Raw genomic sequence first — 17,177 nt, 5'->3', positions numbered from 1 at the left:
GAGAACTTATTAGAGACTGTCGTTAAATAATTGTCTGACCCGTCCGCATCGTAATTTCCTGTAACTGTGAAAATTTAAATAGATACAAATCAGGAGAAAAAAAGGGTTAAAAATAAACATCTTATCCGTTGAAATGATAAAACTGCAAATTGAGTTCTGCGAAGCTAACATGCGTGCATGAAAATAGGGCTTGTCTCCACTTGAAATGCACAGCTGCAGCACTTCAGTGGAGACACCACCTACGCCAACGGGAGGGCTTCCGCCGCCCTGAGCGGCAGTAGGTAGGTGATGGAATAATTCTTCCACTGACCTAGTGCTGCCTTCAGGGCTTAGTTCAGCTTAACTTTGTCGTGCAGGGATGTGGATTTTTCAAATGCCTGAATGACGTAGCTGAGTCGATGTCACTTCTTAGTGTAGACCAGGCCTTAATAGTGAATCATGTCCAGTTTACTGTGGGAAGCCTTCTATCAGCAAGGTCTAAGTGTACATAGAGCAAGATTTTCAGAAGCGCTCAAGAGTTGGCCTAACTGTGCTGCCAGAGTCCATTTAAAAATTTCCGGTGACATCAGGCCAGTGCCGAGTGCCTTGGGAAATCCCACCTGTGCACCGTTAAAGTTCAGCTGGTTTTGACTTACTTGTGCGCAAGACGTCCTTTTTTTTTTTTTTTTAATGGACAAGTTTTTAACTCCTTGTTCCTGTAACTAAATAATGGTAGAACAAATTTTGCTCTGAGAAAAACACACACAGCTACACCTAACATCAGCTGCAAGGGCAAGGTTTGTCCCAAAGGTTGAACTTTGCGGAGAGCTGTGAGTGAAAGTAGAGGGCGTTATCCTGGAAGGTGAATTGGCACCATAAGTGCAGTGTGTGCGATTTGAAAACTATAATCAAAATGGAGAGAAATTCACTATTGCCGGAATGCACTACAAACTGCAAAGCATGATGGGTACAGTGGAAAGCAGAAGAGTAGCAGGCTGCACAAACATTGAGTAATGAATTAGATAGATCCTTAATTAGAAGGAATCTATTTCAGCAAGCAATTACCCTGGGACCGCTGTGTCCAAAAGCGAAAGGTGGATCTATCTGAGCTAAAGGCAAACCGGTGTTGCTGTGAGTAGTAACCCTATGTGAGGCCCTTAAACAGTTCAGTGTGCAATAGACACACATGTCCAGACTCCTTTTTCCCCCTATGGAAGTCTCCATCCAAGTGCTGCCCAAGCCCAGCCTTGCTGGAGTCTTAAGTCCTCTGTTTAACCCACAGCACTGATGTTGTAGAGCAGAGGCAAGGCCAATGTCAGCTTTCCCCACACTGCTCTGCCAGTTAGCCTCAATTATGATGTGGAGGGATCGGCTCTAGCCTTGAGAAAACAGTTAATTTTCCATGTCCATTCACTCTGTGTTCTCCCCAGTTTGCTAGCCAACAAGGCTGTCATTTATGGTGAGGGCTGTCTTGTGATGGCCCCATCTCCTGGGAATGGAGACCACTGATTGTTTTCTCAGAAATTACATTGTGTGACTCCCGTAATTTATTCATCCCAGGATAGACTTATACAACTGCTGTATCATCTGAGTTTTCTTACACAACTAATGTTACAGTTTAAAGTCCCAAACCTATAAACACTTGCATAAAGTAGCTTAGTTCAAACCAGTGATTCTCAACCAGGGGTACATGTAGAGTCTTCCAGGAGGTACATCAAACCATCTAGATATTTGCCTAGTTTTACCACAGGCTACAGAAAAAGCATTAGCAAAGTCAGTACAAACTAAAATTTCATATAGACAAAGACTTGTTTATACTGCTGTATGTACTGGGGTGGCCCAACTGTGGCTCGTGGAGCCCCTCATGCCATCCCCATTCTCCATCTACCAAACTGTGTGGGGAGCTTGGGGCTTCTGCCCAGCTGGAGAGGGTGGTCTAGGGGCTTCAGCCCTGCACAAGGCACTTGCCAGGGCTGGGGGCTTCAGCCCCGTGGGGCACACCTGCTGGGGCTGGGGGCTTCAGCAGGAGCAGGGCCGAAGCCCCGGACCCTGGCAGTTGCCTCCTGCGGGCCTGATGCCCCTAAACCACCCTCCCCAACTGGGCAAAAGCCCTAGCCTCACCACCCCGCTGCAGGGCTGAAGCCCTGAGCCCCAGCAGGTGCGCCCAGCTCTCAAACTTCTGAAGATTATCGTATGTGCCTCAGAGGGTCAGTAAGTTTGGCCACCCTGGCATAGATGATACACTGAAATGTAAGTACAATATTTATATTATATGGTAAAAATGAGAAAGTCAGCAATTTTTCAGTACTAGTGTTCTCTGACACTGATTTGTGTAAGCAAGTCATTTTTAAATGAGGTGTAACTTGGGGGTATGCAAGACAAATCAGACTCCTGAAAGGGGTACAGTAATCTGGAAAGGTTGACAGCCACTGTTTCAACCACCGCTCGTCAGTTACAGCTTGAGGGGGCTAGGAAAATTATCTCCCATACAAATAGCTTTGCCTTCACGTAGAGCAACACACGCAAACGTGTGTTTGACTCGGTGAGGAAAACACTGGGCTGAGCATGCTCAGCACATATTTTTCAATTTGCTTGTATCTTAATTTCGAAAGCAACTTTCCTAGACCAAGTCAAAGCCCTATTTTTCATTCGGGGATGAACTTCTTCCAAGTTGTTTAGGGTTGGACAGTGTGGTCTGCTCTGCGAGAGACTTGGAGCAAGACATGAGCCCAGAATGTATAATCTGAGTTGACGGACAACATACTCCAGGGATTCAATTCACTGGGAGATCAGGGAAACTTCCTTCTGAGAGTGTTTAACAAACATTTATTATTGATAAAGTGCCTAAGGTACTTCATAAGAAATAAAGTCACAGACCCCTGCCTTGAGCATTTTACATTCTGTGGGCCCCATTCTTCAGTCCTGCTCTTAGGGAATCCCCCAGCTCTTAGAGGAGTTGGGAGGAGGGATAGCTCAGTAGTTTGAGCATTAGCCTGCTAAACCCAGGTTTGTGAGTTCAATCCTTGAGGGGGCCATTTAGGGGTCTAGGGCAAAAATTGGGGATTGGTCCTGTTTTGAGCAAGGGGTTGGACTAGATGACCTCCTGAGGTCCCTTCCAACCCTGATAGTTTATGAGTTCCTCACTTAATGCAGAACCATCCTTATAGCTAGGGCCCTACCAAATTCATGGTCCATTTTGGTCAATTTCACAGTCATAGGATTTTTAAAATCATAAATTTCTGATTTCATCTATTTAAATCTGAAATGTCACAGTGTTGTAATTGTAGGGGCCCTGACCCAAAAAGGAGTGGGGGGGGGGCAAGGTGCTGCCACCCTTACTTCTGTGCTGCTGCTGGTGGGGCTCTGCCTTCAGAGCTGGACGCCTGGCCAACAGCTGCTGCTCTCTGGTTGCCCAGCTCTGAAGGCAGTGCAGAAATAAGGGTGGCAATACCGTGACTCCCCCTAAAATAACCTTGCGACCCCCCCACCCTGCAGCTCCCTTTTGGGCCGGAATCCCCAATATGAGAAACACTGGTCTCCTCTGTTAAATCTGTGTAGTATAGGGCAAAAGCACACAAAAGACCAGATTTCCTGGTGGCAGACCAGATCTCACGGTCTGTGAGGTGTTTTTCATGGCCGTGAATTCGGTAGGGTCCTATTTATAGCTCTAATCTGCCTTCCCCTCATGCCTCACTGTATGGGAGCAGAGAGTGGAAGGGAAGAGGTGTAGTAGCCTGAGCACACTGCACTCCGGCTATCCTCAGCTTGCAATCAGCATAAACTAGAGCAGCCCTGAGGCCTTAGGCTAGGAGTTGGGCAGCCCCCCTTGGAATTCAGGAGGCTGCAATGACACTTAAAGCCAGTGTTGTCCCTCTTCACCCAGTGCTGGACTGGAAGGTCAAAAGAATGGCACTTTTACTGACTTGTTTAAGTCTGAGTAAGCTGGACACAAAACATCTGTTCTCCTAATGGCTGAAAAAATGCCATTTCCTTCCCCACCCAGATATCTCAGAAATAACTGAAAATGGTTTTTTTTCCCTTCAAATTTTCCATCAACGTTGCTGCTGGTTGGAGCCCAGAGTGTGATCAGTTTCAGGTAATTTACCTGAGCAAATGCCAGAGCTGGGGGGGGGGGGCGGGGGGTTGGAATGAACATGCCCTCTGATGGAGCTCTGATGCTGCAATCTCTCTTCTTGTGGTTGTGGTGTCGTGGCTGGCGGGGACTGTGCTGCTGAGTTGTGTTATGTGCTGTGTGACTAGAGGTTAGAACCAAGGCAACCCTTTCCCTCCCCACTCCTCCTCCTGCTCATGCGTTATGGTGCCTTCAGTATCCCAAACACAAGTACCATCTGCTGGAAACAGGATGTGCCTGTGTTAATAATTGCATTAGAATGTGACACTTCAGCACCTGTTTGAGTCCCTGGTGTATTTAACAAGAGAGACCAGCTGAGATCATTTTGTAGGCGGTAGAGGGTTTACAGGAAGGAAGGACAAAGCACTGCAATTCCCCGGGGAGAAAAAGAAATTGGAACAGGGATCATTAAAAGAACTGATGGCAAGAGGGTGTCTTAGCACTTGATGGCCATGGCAAATGGCATCCCCTGGAGAGATGACTTCATGTTATCTGAAAGAATATTGAGTGTGGCAGGATGCAGGCTGCTCTCCTACAACCTGGAATCTCAAGGGGACCCTGCCAGGGAGCTGCCAGAAGCCTTGGCTGGGATGGGCATTGCTCATAACCTTTTTTCAGCGAGCTCAGACTGCTGGAGTAGTAGCTGCTGTTGGTCAGGCACTGTTCTGAGAAGTTCACACTGCTGGAATCCTAGCAGGCTTTGATAGGAAACCGCTGTGCGGAAGCTCACGCTGCTGGAGTCCTAGTTCAGAGCTGCGAGAGGGCTCGGCTCTGGGTAGATCTGCACACTGGGGATGGATGTAGCACAAAGAAACTAGTTAATTACAGCCTGTGTGGCCATGCCTACATGCAGGGTGGGAAATTCCCCCCTTCTCTAACATCGGCACAGTTCCGCCAGCAATAGCAACAGTGGGAGCTCTAGCTCCAGGCTCCGAGCAAGGCTGTGTTTAAAAGCACTGCCGGCTTTGTTTGTGCAGCCCCCAGCACAATGAGGGGTGGGGGGCTGACTTTTGATTGGCACCACTGGAGTGCAATTCATCATCATCTTGTCTATGCAAAGGTTCCCGCCTGCTGTTGCTACCTCTGGTGGGGAGCTTTCCCCTACCGTCCTTGCTCAGGCAAGGCTCTGCTGGGAGCGTGGGGCTGTGGAAATGGTGGTGTTAATGGATAACTTAAAAGCCGCTCCGTGATGGCTGGTGAGATAACAAGCTTCATCATATTAAAGCAGCCAGTGCAAATGGAAGGGACGTGGCAAATATCCTGCCCCATTAGCTGGAATCATGAAGTGAAGCCATACATAGGGGCCCAGGCCCAGGCCCAGGCCAGTCACACATGGCCGGTGAAGTGCTGATAAACTCAGGCCCTTCACTTCCTCCCATAGGAAGTCATTAACACGGAGGCCCTTTTCATGCTGACTGGCTCCAAATCATTCCAGCCGTTCTGCCTCGCTGGGAGCTGGCCGGCTCCCCAGAGCAGCCGGACACCCTACACCACCACTTTGAGCTTCCAAATTCTTCCTGTTCCCGCTGCGACGGCGGCATTTCTCGAAAGCCAATCTTAGCTGCCTTTGCTTGCTGTTCGTTGCTCTTGCACAATGCTGGGGAAAATGAAAAATTCCTTCATTTCAGAATGGCTCTTCCTGTTTTATGTCACGGGCTGGGTGACTTCAGTTCTTTGTCTGTGTTCGTTTGGCTGTATCCTTTCTACTGGGGTTTGTTTGAGGAGAGGAGGAGTAGGAAGCCTAGTTTAATCCTGAACGGTTGACTAAAACACACCCCGCCAGATGGTCTCTAGCTTAGAGCAAAGGAGTTGGAGGGATTGGGTGTCCTTTGTGTGTGCACCTTTTAAGCAATGAAACGGTGTTAAAAGCAGTACTGATTCCTCTCTCTCTCTCTCTCTTCTCATCAAGTTTTCAAAACAGGAAAATCACATGCTGCTATATGAATAAAACCTTCACATGACTACACACTGGAGTCTGATAAATACACAGCATTACAAAAATGATAAAGGAATACATAACGTTTGTTTTGAAAAAAATTCATTTAATTGAAACCATTAACCTTTAATTATTTCTTAAACTACAAGAGACCCAATTCCCCTATCATGAGTTATTAAAACAGACTTATTTGTACAAAGAAAATCCTAGGGTAAAGATGGAACTAGAAAGAATTCCAGTTTTTAAAACCGGTGCCTTTTAAAAAAATTATTATTTAACCCTTTAGGCACAAATCAAAACTCTGTCCTCTGTCCAGCCCCTCCAGCTGTTGCTTGTGGCTCCTTCATAGCTTCTCCAAACCTAAAAGTAGTTTGGTTTATGTGGGACAGTTTGGCTGGCTGGGGGAGGTTTGTATTTACAGATGGATCCATGCTGGCACATTTAACAGGAATTTATATGTGTCCACAGCGAGAAATTCAAAGGTTTTTAACAGCAAATCCAATAAGCTATTGAAGAAGGAGTTTGGAGACCATGTGAGACAGACAGGTGTCTTAGGAAAAACTTGAGGTGGACACTTAATTTTAGCTGGGTCCAGTAGATCAGTGGTTGGTTCTCAACCTCTCCAGACTACTGTACTCCTTTCAGGAGTCAGATTTGTCTTGCATACCCCAAGTTTCACCTCACTTAAAAACTACTTGCTTACAAAATCAGACATAAAAATACGTAAGTGTCACAGCACACGATTACTGAAAAATTACTTACTTTCTCATTTTACCATATAATTATAAAATCAATCAATTGGAATATAAATATTGTACTTATATTTCAGTGTACAGTATATAGAGCAGTATAAACAAGTCATTGTATAAATAACGAGGAGTCCTTGTGGCACCTTAGAGACTAACACATTTATTTGGGCATAAGCTTTTGTGAGTTAGAACCCACTTCATCAGATGCATGGAGTGAAAATACAGGAGCAGGTGTAAATACATGCAAGGATGTGGGGGTTGCTTTACGAAGTGTGAGGTCAGTCTAACGAGATAAATCAATTAACAGCAGGATACCAAGGGCGGAAAAATAACTTTTGAAGTGGTAAGAGAGTGGCCCATTACAGACAGTTGACAAGAAGGTGTGAGTAACAGTAGGGAGAAATTAGCATTGGGGAAATTAAGTTTAGGTTTTGTAATGACCCAACCACTCCCAGTCTCTATTCAGGCCTAATCTGATGGTATCCAGTTTGCAAATTAATTCCAGTTCTGCAGCTTCACGTTAGTCTGTTTTTGACGTTTTTTTTGTTGAAGAATTGCCACTTTTAGGTCTGTTACTGAGTGACCAGAGAGATTGAAGTGTTCTCCTACTGGTTTTTGAATGTTATGATTCCTGATGTCAGATTTGTGTCCATTTATTCTTTTGCATAGAGACTGTCCGGTTTGGCCAAAGTACATGGCAGTGGGGCATTGCTGGCACAACCCCCATCCTTTCATGTATTTATACCTGCTCCTGTATTTTTCACTCCATGCATCTGATGAAGTGAATTCTAACCCATGAAAGCTTATGCCCAAATAAATTTGTTAGTCTCTAAGGTGCCACAAGGACTCCTCGTTATTTTTCCTGATACAGACTAACATGGCTACCACTCTAAAGTCATTGTATGAAATTTTAGTTTGTACTGACTTTGCTAGTTCTTTTTATGTAGCCTGTTGTAAAACTAGGCAAATATCTAGATGAGTTGATGTGCCTGTGGTTGAGAACCACGGTAGCAGATAATGCATTGGATTGGGAGTCAGGAGACTGCATTTTTTCTGGTTCTGCCACTCACCTGGTTGTGACCTGGTGCAACTCACTTCATTTCTGTGTGCTTCCATTTCACCCATTGTCTGTCTTGTGTACTTTGACTATAAACTCTTCAGGGCAGGGATTGTCTCTTACTATGTGTCTGTACAGGGCCTTGCACAATGAGGCCCCCATCTTAGAATCATAGAATATCAGGGTTGGAAGGGAACTCAGGAGGTCATCTAGTCCAACCCCCTGCTCAAAGCAGGACCAATCCCCAATTTTTGCCCCAGATCCCTATAGTTGGAGTCTCTTGGTGCAACTGTAATTCCCTCCTACTAATAGATCCTTTGAGTCATTATAGCGTGTAATATTGATAGCTGAGGTTAGTTATTCTGAGATCACTCAGGGGACCAGATGGGCACTTTCCTTACAAACGGAAATAAATAAAATTCTGTCCTCTCCTGTGTACGGTCCGCTCTCATTGACTTTAATGGGAATTGTACATGCATGGCTCATCGCAGAATTTGGCTTGAAATCATTCGCATAATACGTGTGTAGCGTTGAAAGTACATAAAAAGGCATTGGAAAAAGGAAACTGAAATATTTATTTCAACCTGCCAAGACCCTGGTTCAACAGTCCTTGTGTTTCTCCTTTGAAAGCAGATGACCTCACTAGCCCGTTAGCTCTGGGGGGGGGTTGTATTGTCACCATCTCTCGCATGGGAAACAACAGAATCTTGACCATGGGTCTTGGCGGGTAAATGAAGGAGGAAATGAATTGCAAATATTTGCTTTAATAATGTATTTATAAGCTGTAAGTTCACCCCTAGGGTCTGAGAATGGTTTAGGCGCTTAATTTTTTTGTGTGTGTAGTTATAATGGGTTTTATACTTCTCGGCTGTTGGAGCTGCACGGACTGGACGCATAGCTCAACTGACCAGGAATGCATGTTCTTAGTCAGTGTTCATGCCACTGGGAAAGTGCTTATGCCCAGGAGTGTAGCGCTAATCCTCTGCAGCTGCTGACCCAGGCTTAAAACAGTGCCACGGGACACCCAGAGAGGGCTAGATTCTAGCTGATTTACGCCAGTGACAATCCTGAGTAATTCCACTGAAACAAATGGTGTCACTTTGGATTTTCTGGTTCAGAGCCCCTCTTCTTTAACTACCTTTTGGGATCCTAACCTAACTCTTATTTGTAAGTTTTTGGTTGTCTCTTCGGCTGCTACCATGTAAAGCGACTGCTTTATCCGATGCATCCGATGAAGTGAGCTGTAGCTCACGAAAGCTTATGCTCAAATAAATTGGTTAGTTTCTAAGGTGCCACAAGTACTCCTTTTCTTTTTGCTTTATCCCAGTTGATGTGTGTGATGGGGGCTTTAGTGAGGTAGATGAAAGAGCTACAGGATGGTGCAAGATTTCTATCAACCTGAAAAGACCACACCAAGGAACCCCAAGTGGGTAACTCGCTATGGAGTCTTCAAACATAAAAGGGCCCCTGGTGTACAGACTTGCAGTTCCATAAGCAAAACACAACGAGCAAGTTCTCAGTCTGCTAACTAGTTCAGCCTCGCTCTCTTTTTGGATCAGTCCTTCGATATCTATTCTCTTTACCAGTTGGTTTGCTTTTTCAGCACCTAGCCTACTATGAAGTTTCGACCAAACAAATCTACGGCCAAGATCCTACAAATACTTAGGCATATATTTCAAGTCAAGTGTGCGTGCGCTTTTTGCATCCTGCAAACATTTCCTCAACCAATGTTGATCTGCTTGAACTGGGCATCTAAAATTGATACAGTATTAAATTGAGTTGTCTTGTCTTCCTTTTGTTTCCATCCACTCTCCATGCCCCTGTCTCCGGTCAGTAGCAACTCCACCCATTTCCCTTCTAGGCAGTTCTGTGACTTTCTTGTTGTGCCTAGTTGGAAACAATAACTTTGTTCTCATCACTTCCCGTGTAACTCAGTAGGATCAAAGTTTTCATTCTCAGATTGCGAGTCAACTAAAATTTCTACTATCTAAAAGCTTTCCAGTCTATTTCTGTCCCTGGATGTGCTTTGGAATGATGTAGAAGCACATCAAAAAACCCAAACAAACAAACAAAACCATGTGTGGGGGGGAACCTACTGGGTTGGGTTTAAGTTTATTTCTCAACCTTTAAAGGCTGCTATCATGACTTGTGTTAGAGGATTGCCAAGAAGCAGCAAACACTATTGGGACCCCATTGTGCTAGGTCTGTATAAACATATTGTCAAAGACAGTCCCTGCCCCATAGAACTGGGCTAGTTGCATCCACTCTCCCTTCTATTCAAAGGGACGGTACAAAAACTAGAGAGGAAATTGCAAGACTGATGCTGCTGTTGCTAGGGATGGAGCAGAGCAAGTGGCATATTTGTATCTGTCATATCTATTAAGATCCCACCGTTATATAGATCAGGTTATTCTCACAAGGACCAATATCCAGGCCAAATCCGAAAGAACTGTTCTTCCTATGCTCTGAGCCAAGAATCACATCCTGGCCAGCAGGAGGCAGAGTCCGGCAATTGCCCCCGGGAGTTGAGGCCATTTCAGAGGAGGAGCTAAGTTTAAAGAGATTATTGTTGTTTGATGTTTGTGTTCCCAACGGGCACAGAGGCCAAACCAAGACTGGGGCTGCGTCATGTGAGGTGCTGTATAAACACCTACTGAGAAACAGCCCCAGTCCCCAAAGAGCTCCCCATCTAAACAGACAAAGGGGAGGGGGAGAGAAACAGAGGCACAGAGAGGTAAAGACACTTGCCCACTGTCAAACAGCAGGGCACTGACTGAGCCAGCGAGGGAACTCAACTGTCTTGAATCCCACCCACCCCTGCACCCTATTCCTCTAAGGGTAAAATTTTCAAAAGCAAAAAACGGGACTTAGACACTTGAAAACGTTACGCTAGATCCCACTGCCTCTGTGGTGACAACTAGAGCTGTCTAGCCAAGCCTCAAAAATCATCTCACGTTTTTAATGAAAGCCGAGAGTCTCCTATATTTACACGATTCCTGGTGCTGAGGCTATGAGGAAAGCACCAAATATCATGAGTCTTGCACTAAAATGATGAACGTTGGCAATGTCGCTATTGCTTGAGGAAGGCAAATAGTGTGGATTAATCATACATGTGGTTTATTTTATGCAGAGCCATCTTTATATCTTGCCGGGTGATGCACCCCATTCTGCGGAGGGTTCTTGGCTTCTTCTATCTAGAGATTTATTGTCGGTTATTTATTTTTGAAATGATTATCAGCTCAGAGGGGATGAAAAGGTCCTTTGTGTGTTCTCACAGCAGAATATTTGGGGTTTTGTTCTGCTAGGATCTTTGGAGGATCCCGTTAGGAGCTTAGCGAAAAAAAGTATTGTCTTGGCTAGAAAAGGAAACCACTGTCTCAGGGAGCGATCAGGAGAACTGACCCTCATCCAGCTCCTGCCTGTGGTTACACCTGTGCGATCCTATGGATATGCCAGGTATAGCGGAGAGCAGCATACTGCCCTATATGTTTGGTTGTGGTTTAATTTCTTCCTTCCTTTGCCCTGGGCTTTGTTTGTTCACCTGGCCTGGGTTGTCCAAGGCAGCAGTCTGTTTCCTTCTTGGTCAGTGTGATGTTTGCTGTTCCAGTCCTCCTTGCGGTGCTAAAGCTTGTTTCTCTGGTTTGGTGCTAACTGGTTCCCAGCCAATGTGGTATTTAAAGCAGGTCGGGGTATAGCTACTAAAGCCATGGCTGGTGGTGACCTGTATGTCTTTGTCATCCACCCTCCTGTATGGAGCGCTCTGGTATCTAGCCAATGTTGGTGGTCTCTGTCAGCTTTCCAGGTGGGTTTTGCAGGACGGAATGCCTAGGGTAGGGGCACTAACAGGTTCATAGGTATGGCTGGTTTTTAACTCTGAGTTTCTTCTCTCTGGGAGAATTGCCATCAGCAGCTGTCTTACTGTCCTATTTAAAGGCAAAGACCTCGGAGGTTTCCTTTCAAACACCATAGAAAGCCCTCTTGCTGGTACACAACAAAGCTCATGTTCTTTGAACATACTCCTCAGCCTGTCAGAAACCCAAACCTGCATCCCTGCCTGTCCCTCTGATTTCTCTCTTTGGATGTTTTGCTGCTGCTTCAAACAACTCAGCATATGCAAACCAGAGCTTGTATTTCCTGCAGAATCCCCTCTCTGCTCTAATTCTTTGTCTTATTCACAGAAGCACCATTGTTCACCTCATTCAAACCGTGAGACTCCTCTTCCCTCTGCCCCCAATGGCCAAACCATTTTGCTTCTTTATCTACAACAGAATTCATCCCCCCCCTCCTGTCCATCCCAGTCACCAAGATATTCCATCCTTCGCCAGCCTCCCACCCTGGTGGCTCCAACTCCTCCTTCTCCCTTGATCTCTGCTCCATCCCTCCCTGATACTGTTCTTCCATCCCAAACTCTGCTACTCTGACCGAACCCCCCTTCTCCTTGTCTCTCTCCATTGGCTTCACCTCTTCTTCCATGGCAAGTGTCCTCTTCTGGCTTCCAGAGCTCTCCAAAACTCCTCCCCTCCCTGTGGCTTGGCATCATCTGTGCTATGCCCTATCTCCTCTCCAACTGTTCTGTTTGTCTTCACCCTTTGCCTTCTCTCCCTGTCAGATCACACCAAGTTTGTTCTTTCTCTCTCTCATAAACCATACAAACCTTCGCCTATTCCACTGTAATCACTAGCACATCCCATGCTGTGTGTATTCCATCATGGATTGTACCTGCTTTTGCCTTTTGGTTAGAGTGTAATCCCTTCAAGACAGAGGTTTACAAGTTTGGCATTTACTGTATGGAAATGCATGTACTTACTGTGCTGCATAAATAACTAATGTGGGACAAAGACCCAGCTTGAGTCACACAAAGAGGACTGGTAACTAAGGATGCTTTTGCCTGATGTGGAATAAATTTAATAGGTTGATAGATTTCAAGGCTAGAAAAGGCCATTATGATCACCTAGGCTGACTTCCTGCGTGCGACAGGCCATGGAATTTCACCCAACCATATTTCTGTCTCTCCCAGAATTCCTTCACTGTAACTGATCTACAACCTTGTTATCCCAGTCGGAACTGTCGATGTAAATAACTCAGGGAAATAGCGAGAGAGCACGAGGTTGGTGTAGGAAGGAAACGAACCTGGGTCTAAAGTGAGAAATGTCTCTCTAGTGAGGCATAACTGAGACAGTAAGAGACCATGACTCTGGTAAGGTGAAGGCTGGTGGGATTCCAATGTACCTGGCATCGTCTGGAGATGGTACAGTTCATTCTCAGCAGGTATCCAGCAGTGCTGAGGCTAGGAGATCTAGCTCCCTTTCTTCGGATTACCAGCTATCACGGTTTCCAAAAGCACTGGGTGGCTTTCCAGATTCAGTCTCTGAGGCTTGTCTAACTAATCACTCATAGCTATGACCCAGCACTCTTATGGCTTCCGGATGCCTTTCATAGCTGCCATGGAAAGCAATATGCAAACTCTGGAGGCCTGTGTTAAGTAGAAAAGTGACTTGCTGCTGTAGCTAACAATGCACCAATGAATGATCCCTGTTCTTTTATTGCTCAATCAGACAGAGCTTGTTTGTTCCCACCGCTCTCATTGGCTGCTGGGATTGATGAAAAGAGTGAGACTGAGTGATTGGTGCATCATACTGTACAGCTTCTCTGCCAGCTATCCAATCATTCCATCTCTTTCTCTCTGCCGACTTGTGCAGGCTGCTTTGAGCTGGTGATTTGCATCTCCTTTCTCATTTCATTGTTTCTGCCTTACCATGTGTCACCTACTTATCTGATCCATCGAATGCTTTTAGATACACAAAAAGAACAGGAGGACTTGTGGCACCTTAGAGACTAACAAATTTATTAGAGCATAAGCTTTTGTGGGCTGCAGCCCACTTCATCGGGTGCATAGAACGGAACATATAGTAAGAAGATAGATAGTTAGATACAGAGAAGGTGGAAGTTGCCATACAAACTGTGAGAGGCTAATGAGTTAAGATGAGCTATTATCAGCAGGAGAAAAAAACTTTTGTAGTGATAATCAAGATGGCCCATTTAGACAGTTGACAAGAAGGTGTGATTAGATACACAGTGGGTTAGAGTGGATTTCAGAATAGCTTCTGTACCAGATTATTTTCCATCCCTTGGTATTTAGTATGTGCAAACACTAATGTGTCTCTTCCCTCTTGCCTTACCATGCATGTCTCTCTCTCAAATAGGCCACGAAGCAGTTCCTAGAGGAGATTAACAAGTGGACTGTGCAGTACAATGTATCTCCGCTTTCCTGGAATGTGGCCGTCAAGTTCCTCATGGCTAGGAAGTTTGATGTCCTCCGAGCGATCGAGCTGTTCCACTCCTACAGGGTACGTGAGCCGGAGCTGTCTTGGTGAAGGGGGGAGCTGGAGTCAGGCCGGGCTTTTCTGTGCTGCTAAGTGATGTGATGCATTGCAAAAGCTGTTCTCGTTTCCAGGGGAACAGTTATGCTCTCAAATGCTTTTTTTCTCAGATATTTTTTTGCTTTGGTGAAAAACCTACAAGCGTATAAATCAGCCATGCAAAATCATTGTGAGTCACCCAGGCACAAAATCAATTCAAACCACCCTGCCGGGATGATGATAGCAAAAAAACCTAGACAATGTTTTAAACTTGCCCATCCCCCAAACTTGTTCTCTTTCAGACGCTTCTCGTCTTCCCCTGCTTGGTCACAGGTTTTTTTTACAGGAATGTGTCCAAGGAATTATTGAACTGGGTAGTTCTAGGCCATGCCAACATCCAGCCTTCTTCCCCATCCCTTTTCAGGAACAATATTGGATTCTGTTGAGCAGGGGTTCTCAAACTGGGGGTTGGGACCCCTCAGGGGATTGCAAGGTTATTACATGGAGGGTCGCAAGCTATCAGTCTCCACTCCAAACCCTGTTTTGCCTCCAGCATTTATAATGGTGTTAAATACATTAAAAAGTGTGTTAATTTATAAGGGGGGGGTCGCACTCAGAGGCTTGCTATGTGAAAGGGGTCACCAGTACAAAACTTTGAGAACCACTGCTATAGAGGTAGTTATTCCGTGCTTATCACTGTCGTACCCAAATGCCTTCTGGTCCTGCATTAAACAACTTCACTACACATCTGTTCTAAGCCTCTTCAGGCGACACTGTTAGGAGATGTTCACAGCAGTCTATGAAACCTGAACAAACATTAAATTGAGAATCCAAGATGGTTTCTCTATGGATTCTTGCATACACCCATAATCCTTTGCTCTGGGATCTGGCTAGTGGGTTAACCACACCCACAAAGGACATAATGGCAGCTAAACTCTTAGTGTGTCTGTCCCCCCTATATAAATCCCGGAACTACATCACAACCCCAGTCTGCTGCTTCTGTGCCAGACAAGCTGGCTTGCCTCCCATCCTCTCCGCCACCCCCAGTCCTGGGCTAGCTGGCTAGATTTGGTGGCCCAGATGGGGAATTGGTGGTTCTGGCCAGCCTCAGGGATGTGAGAAGGTGGCCCAAGTTTTGAAGCCAGATCTGGAAATTTGTTTGGGTTAGATTTGCATGAGGCTTAGTCACTGAGCAGGTGGGTGGTGATGGTGGCCATATACCTTTAATGATTCCCAGCTGAGCAGGAAATAGTAATGGCAGCTGATTGGAAGCTGCTTCCTGTGCTGTCTGCTGTCCCTGTGATTGTTGTGTGCCTCTGAACCCTTAGGAAACTCGGCTGAAGGAAGGAATTGTGAAGTTGAAACCTCACGAAGAACCTCTGCGCTCTGAGCTGCTCAGTGGGAAGTTCACCATCCTGGTAAGTGTGGGATCACATCCTGGCCTTTCTCTCCCACGGGCCTGGTTTGTGCAAGAGGAGCCCTCTCCACGTCCAAAGGGCCTGCAACCTGGAGAGAGAGCTGGGCAGCACTGGGAAAAACTAAGTGTGCACGGGTCTTGGAAGGTGAAATACAAGGTGGTGTTTGCACCATTGTGTCTCATGAGATTGTAACCCTAAGGCAGGGATTCCAGATTTTGGGGTGTTCCAGCTGGGATCCTTGAAGAAGTGGGGGCGGTGCTTATTCACCCACAACAGCTGTTTTCCCCTCTTAGTTTCTCCTTTTCTCCCTCTCCCATTGGCTGCATCAGTGAACTGCTCCTACCTCCACGCTGAGCAAGATGGCAACATCTCAGAGATGCTGTTAGCTCATCACTATCCTGAGAAGTGGGGGTCCTAAGGGAGCTCCTGGGCCAGCTCTCATGCGCAGCAATAGTTGGCGTTAGCTACTCCTTGGGCTTATCCCCTTCCCTTGGGCTATCTGGTTGGTCTGGGGAAAATGCCAGCTAAAGATGATCAGCTTTCGGGGGCTCCTCTGGTTCACTTTAAGGGTGCAGTAGACTAGTGGGAGGCTCGTAGAATGGAATGAGTAAGGAGATAGAATTGTCTTCTCCTCCATGGGTGTAAGTCATGCTTTTCTTGTCCCCCAGGGATCAGAGCAGGAAAGCTCACAAGTTAATGAACATTGTGAAAGGGGAAAATAGTCTCCCTAAAATAAATCCGTTCTGTATGGGGTGTCCTGCACATGTCTGCTACATTCACGCTCGCAGTTCTGCATCTCCAGTTTGCTGCAGCATGAAACCTCCATCATTACTATTTATTTGTAGTGCAAAGGTGCTGTACAATCACACAAGTAGACCCTGCCCCTGTCCCAAAGAGCTCTGTACCATCCATGGTCTCTGCAGAGACTGTTCTGCCACCTGTCTGGTCTTTATGCTTTTCCCCTGATTATCTTCTAGAGCGCACGGGACCCCTCCGGAGCCTCGATCGCCCTCTTCACCGCCAAGTTACATCATCCCAATAAAAGCGTCCAACATGTGGTGCTCCAGGCGCTTTTCTATCTGCTGGACAGAGCTGTGGAGAGGTGAGTACAGACACGTGTGGCACGCAGCTCCTGCCTGCTCACCTTGCTGTTCCTAGATGGGCTTTAATACCTGTAATGCCCATTGCAATCTAGGCGGGGTGCTTTTCCCTGTCCTGCTGAACTCCACAATCCAGGGTTTCCATCAGTATGCGCTGCCCAGCAGGAATTTGAATTTCTAGCATGGATTTTGGGGGGAAATCTTGGCTTCCCTCCCCTCCGCCTCCAATCCCTGCAGCATTTCCAGCCTCTGTCTCTTGTTGTAGACAGATGTGAGCGCATGCAGGACTGGGCCTGGGGATCAAGGCAGAGGGTTTCTTTTTTAAGCCCTACGCCAGAGTTCATGAATCTGTCTCTTTCAGATCCCAAGCTATTTGGGATAAGAGAGCAAACCTGAGCTGATTCATCTGAATGACCTTGGCCTATCTCCTACAATATAAAGGAGACT

At 46.1% G+C, this 17,177-nt stretch overlaps 1 protein-coding gene across 1 annotated transcript in view; it reads left to right on the top strand.

Annotated features, from left to right (window-relative positions):
• Window positions 1-17,177, top strand: part of PTPN9 (protein tyrosine phosphatase non-receptor type 9) — a 50,410-nt gene that overhangs the window by 11,741 nt on the left and 21,492 nt on the right. The window contains exons 2-4 of the mRNA XM_073303455.1: window positions 14,057-14,200; window positions 15,541-15,630; window positions 16,608-16,732. Of these exons, the coding sequence (XP_073159556.1) occupies window positions 14,057-14,200; window positions 15,541-15,630; window positions 16,608-16,732 (359 nt within the window). The remainder of the gene's footprint in view (window positions 1-14,056; window positions 14,201-15,540; window positions 15,631-16,607; window positions 16,733-17,177) is intronic.

This window comes from Lepidochelys kempii, chromosome 10, assembly GCF_965140265.1.
Source record: "Lepidochelys kempii isolate rLepKem1 chromosome 10, rLepKem1.hap2, whole genome shotgun sequence".
NCBI classification, from domain to species: domain Eukaryota; kingdom Metazoa; phylum Chordata; order Testudines; family Cheloniidae; genus Lepidochelys; species Lepidochelys kempii.
The sequence above is the reverse complement of the archived record's forward strand: the minus strand, read 5'-3'. Positions and strand labels throughout refer to the sequence as shown.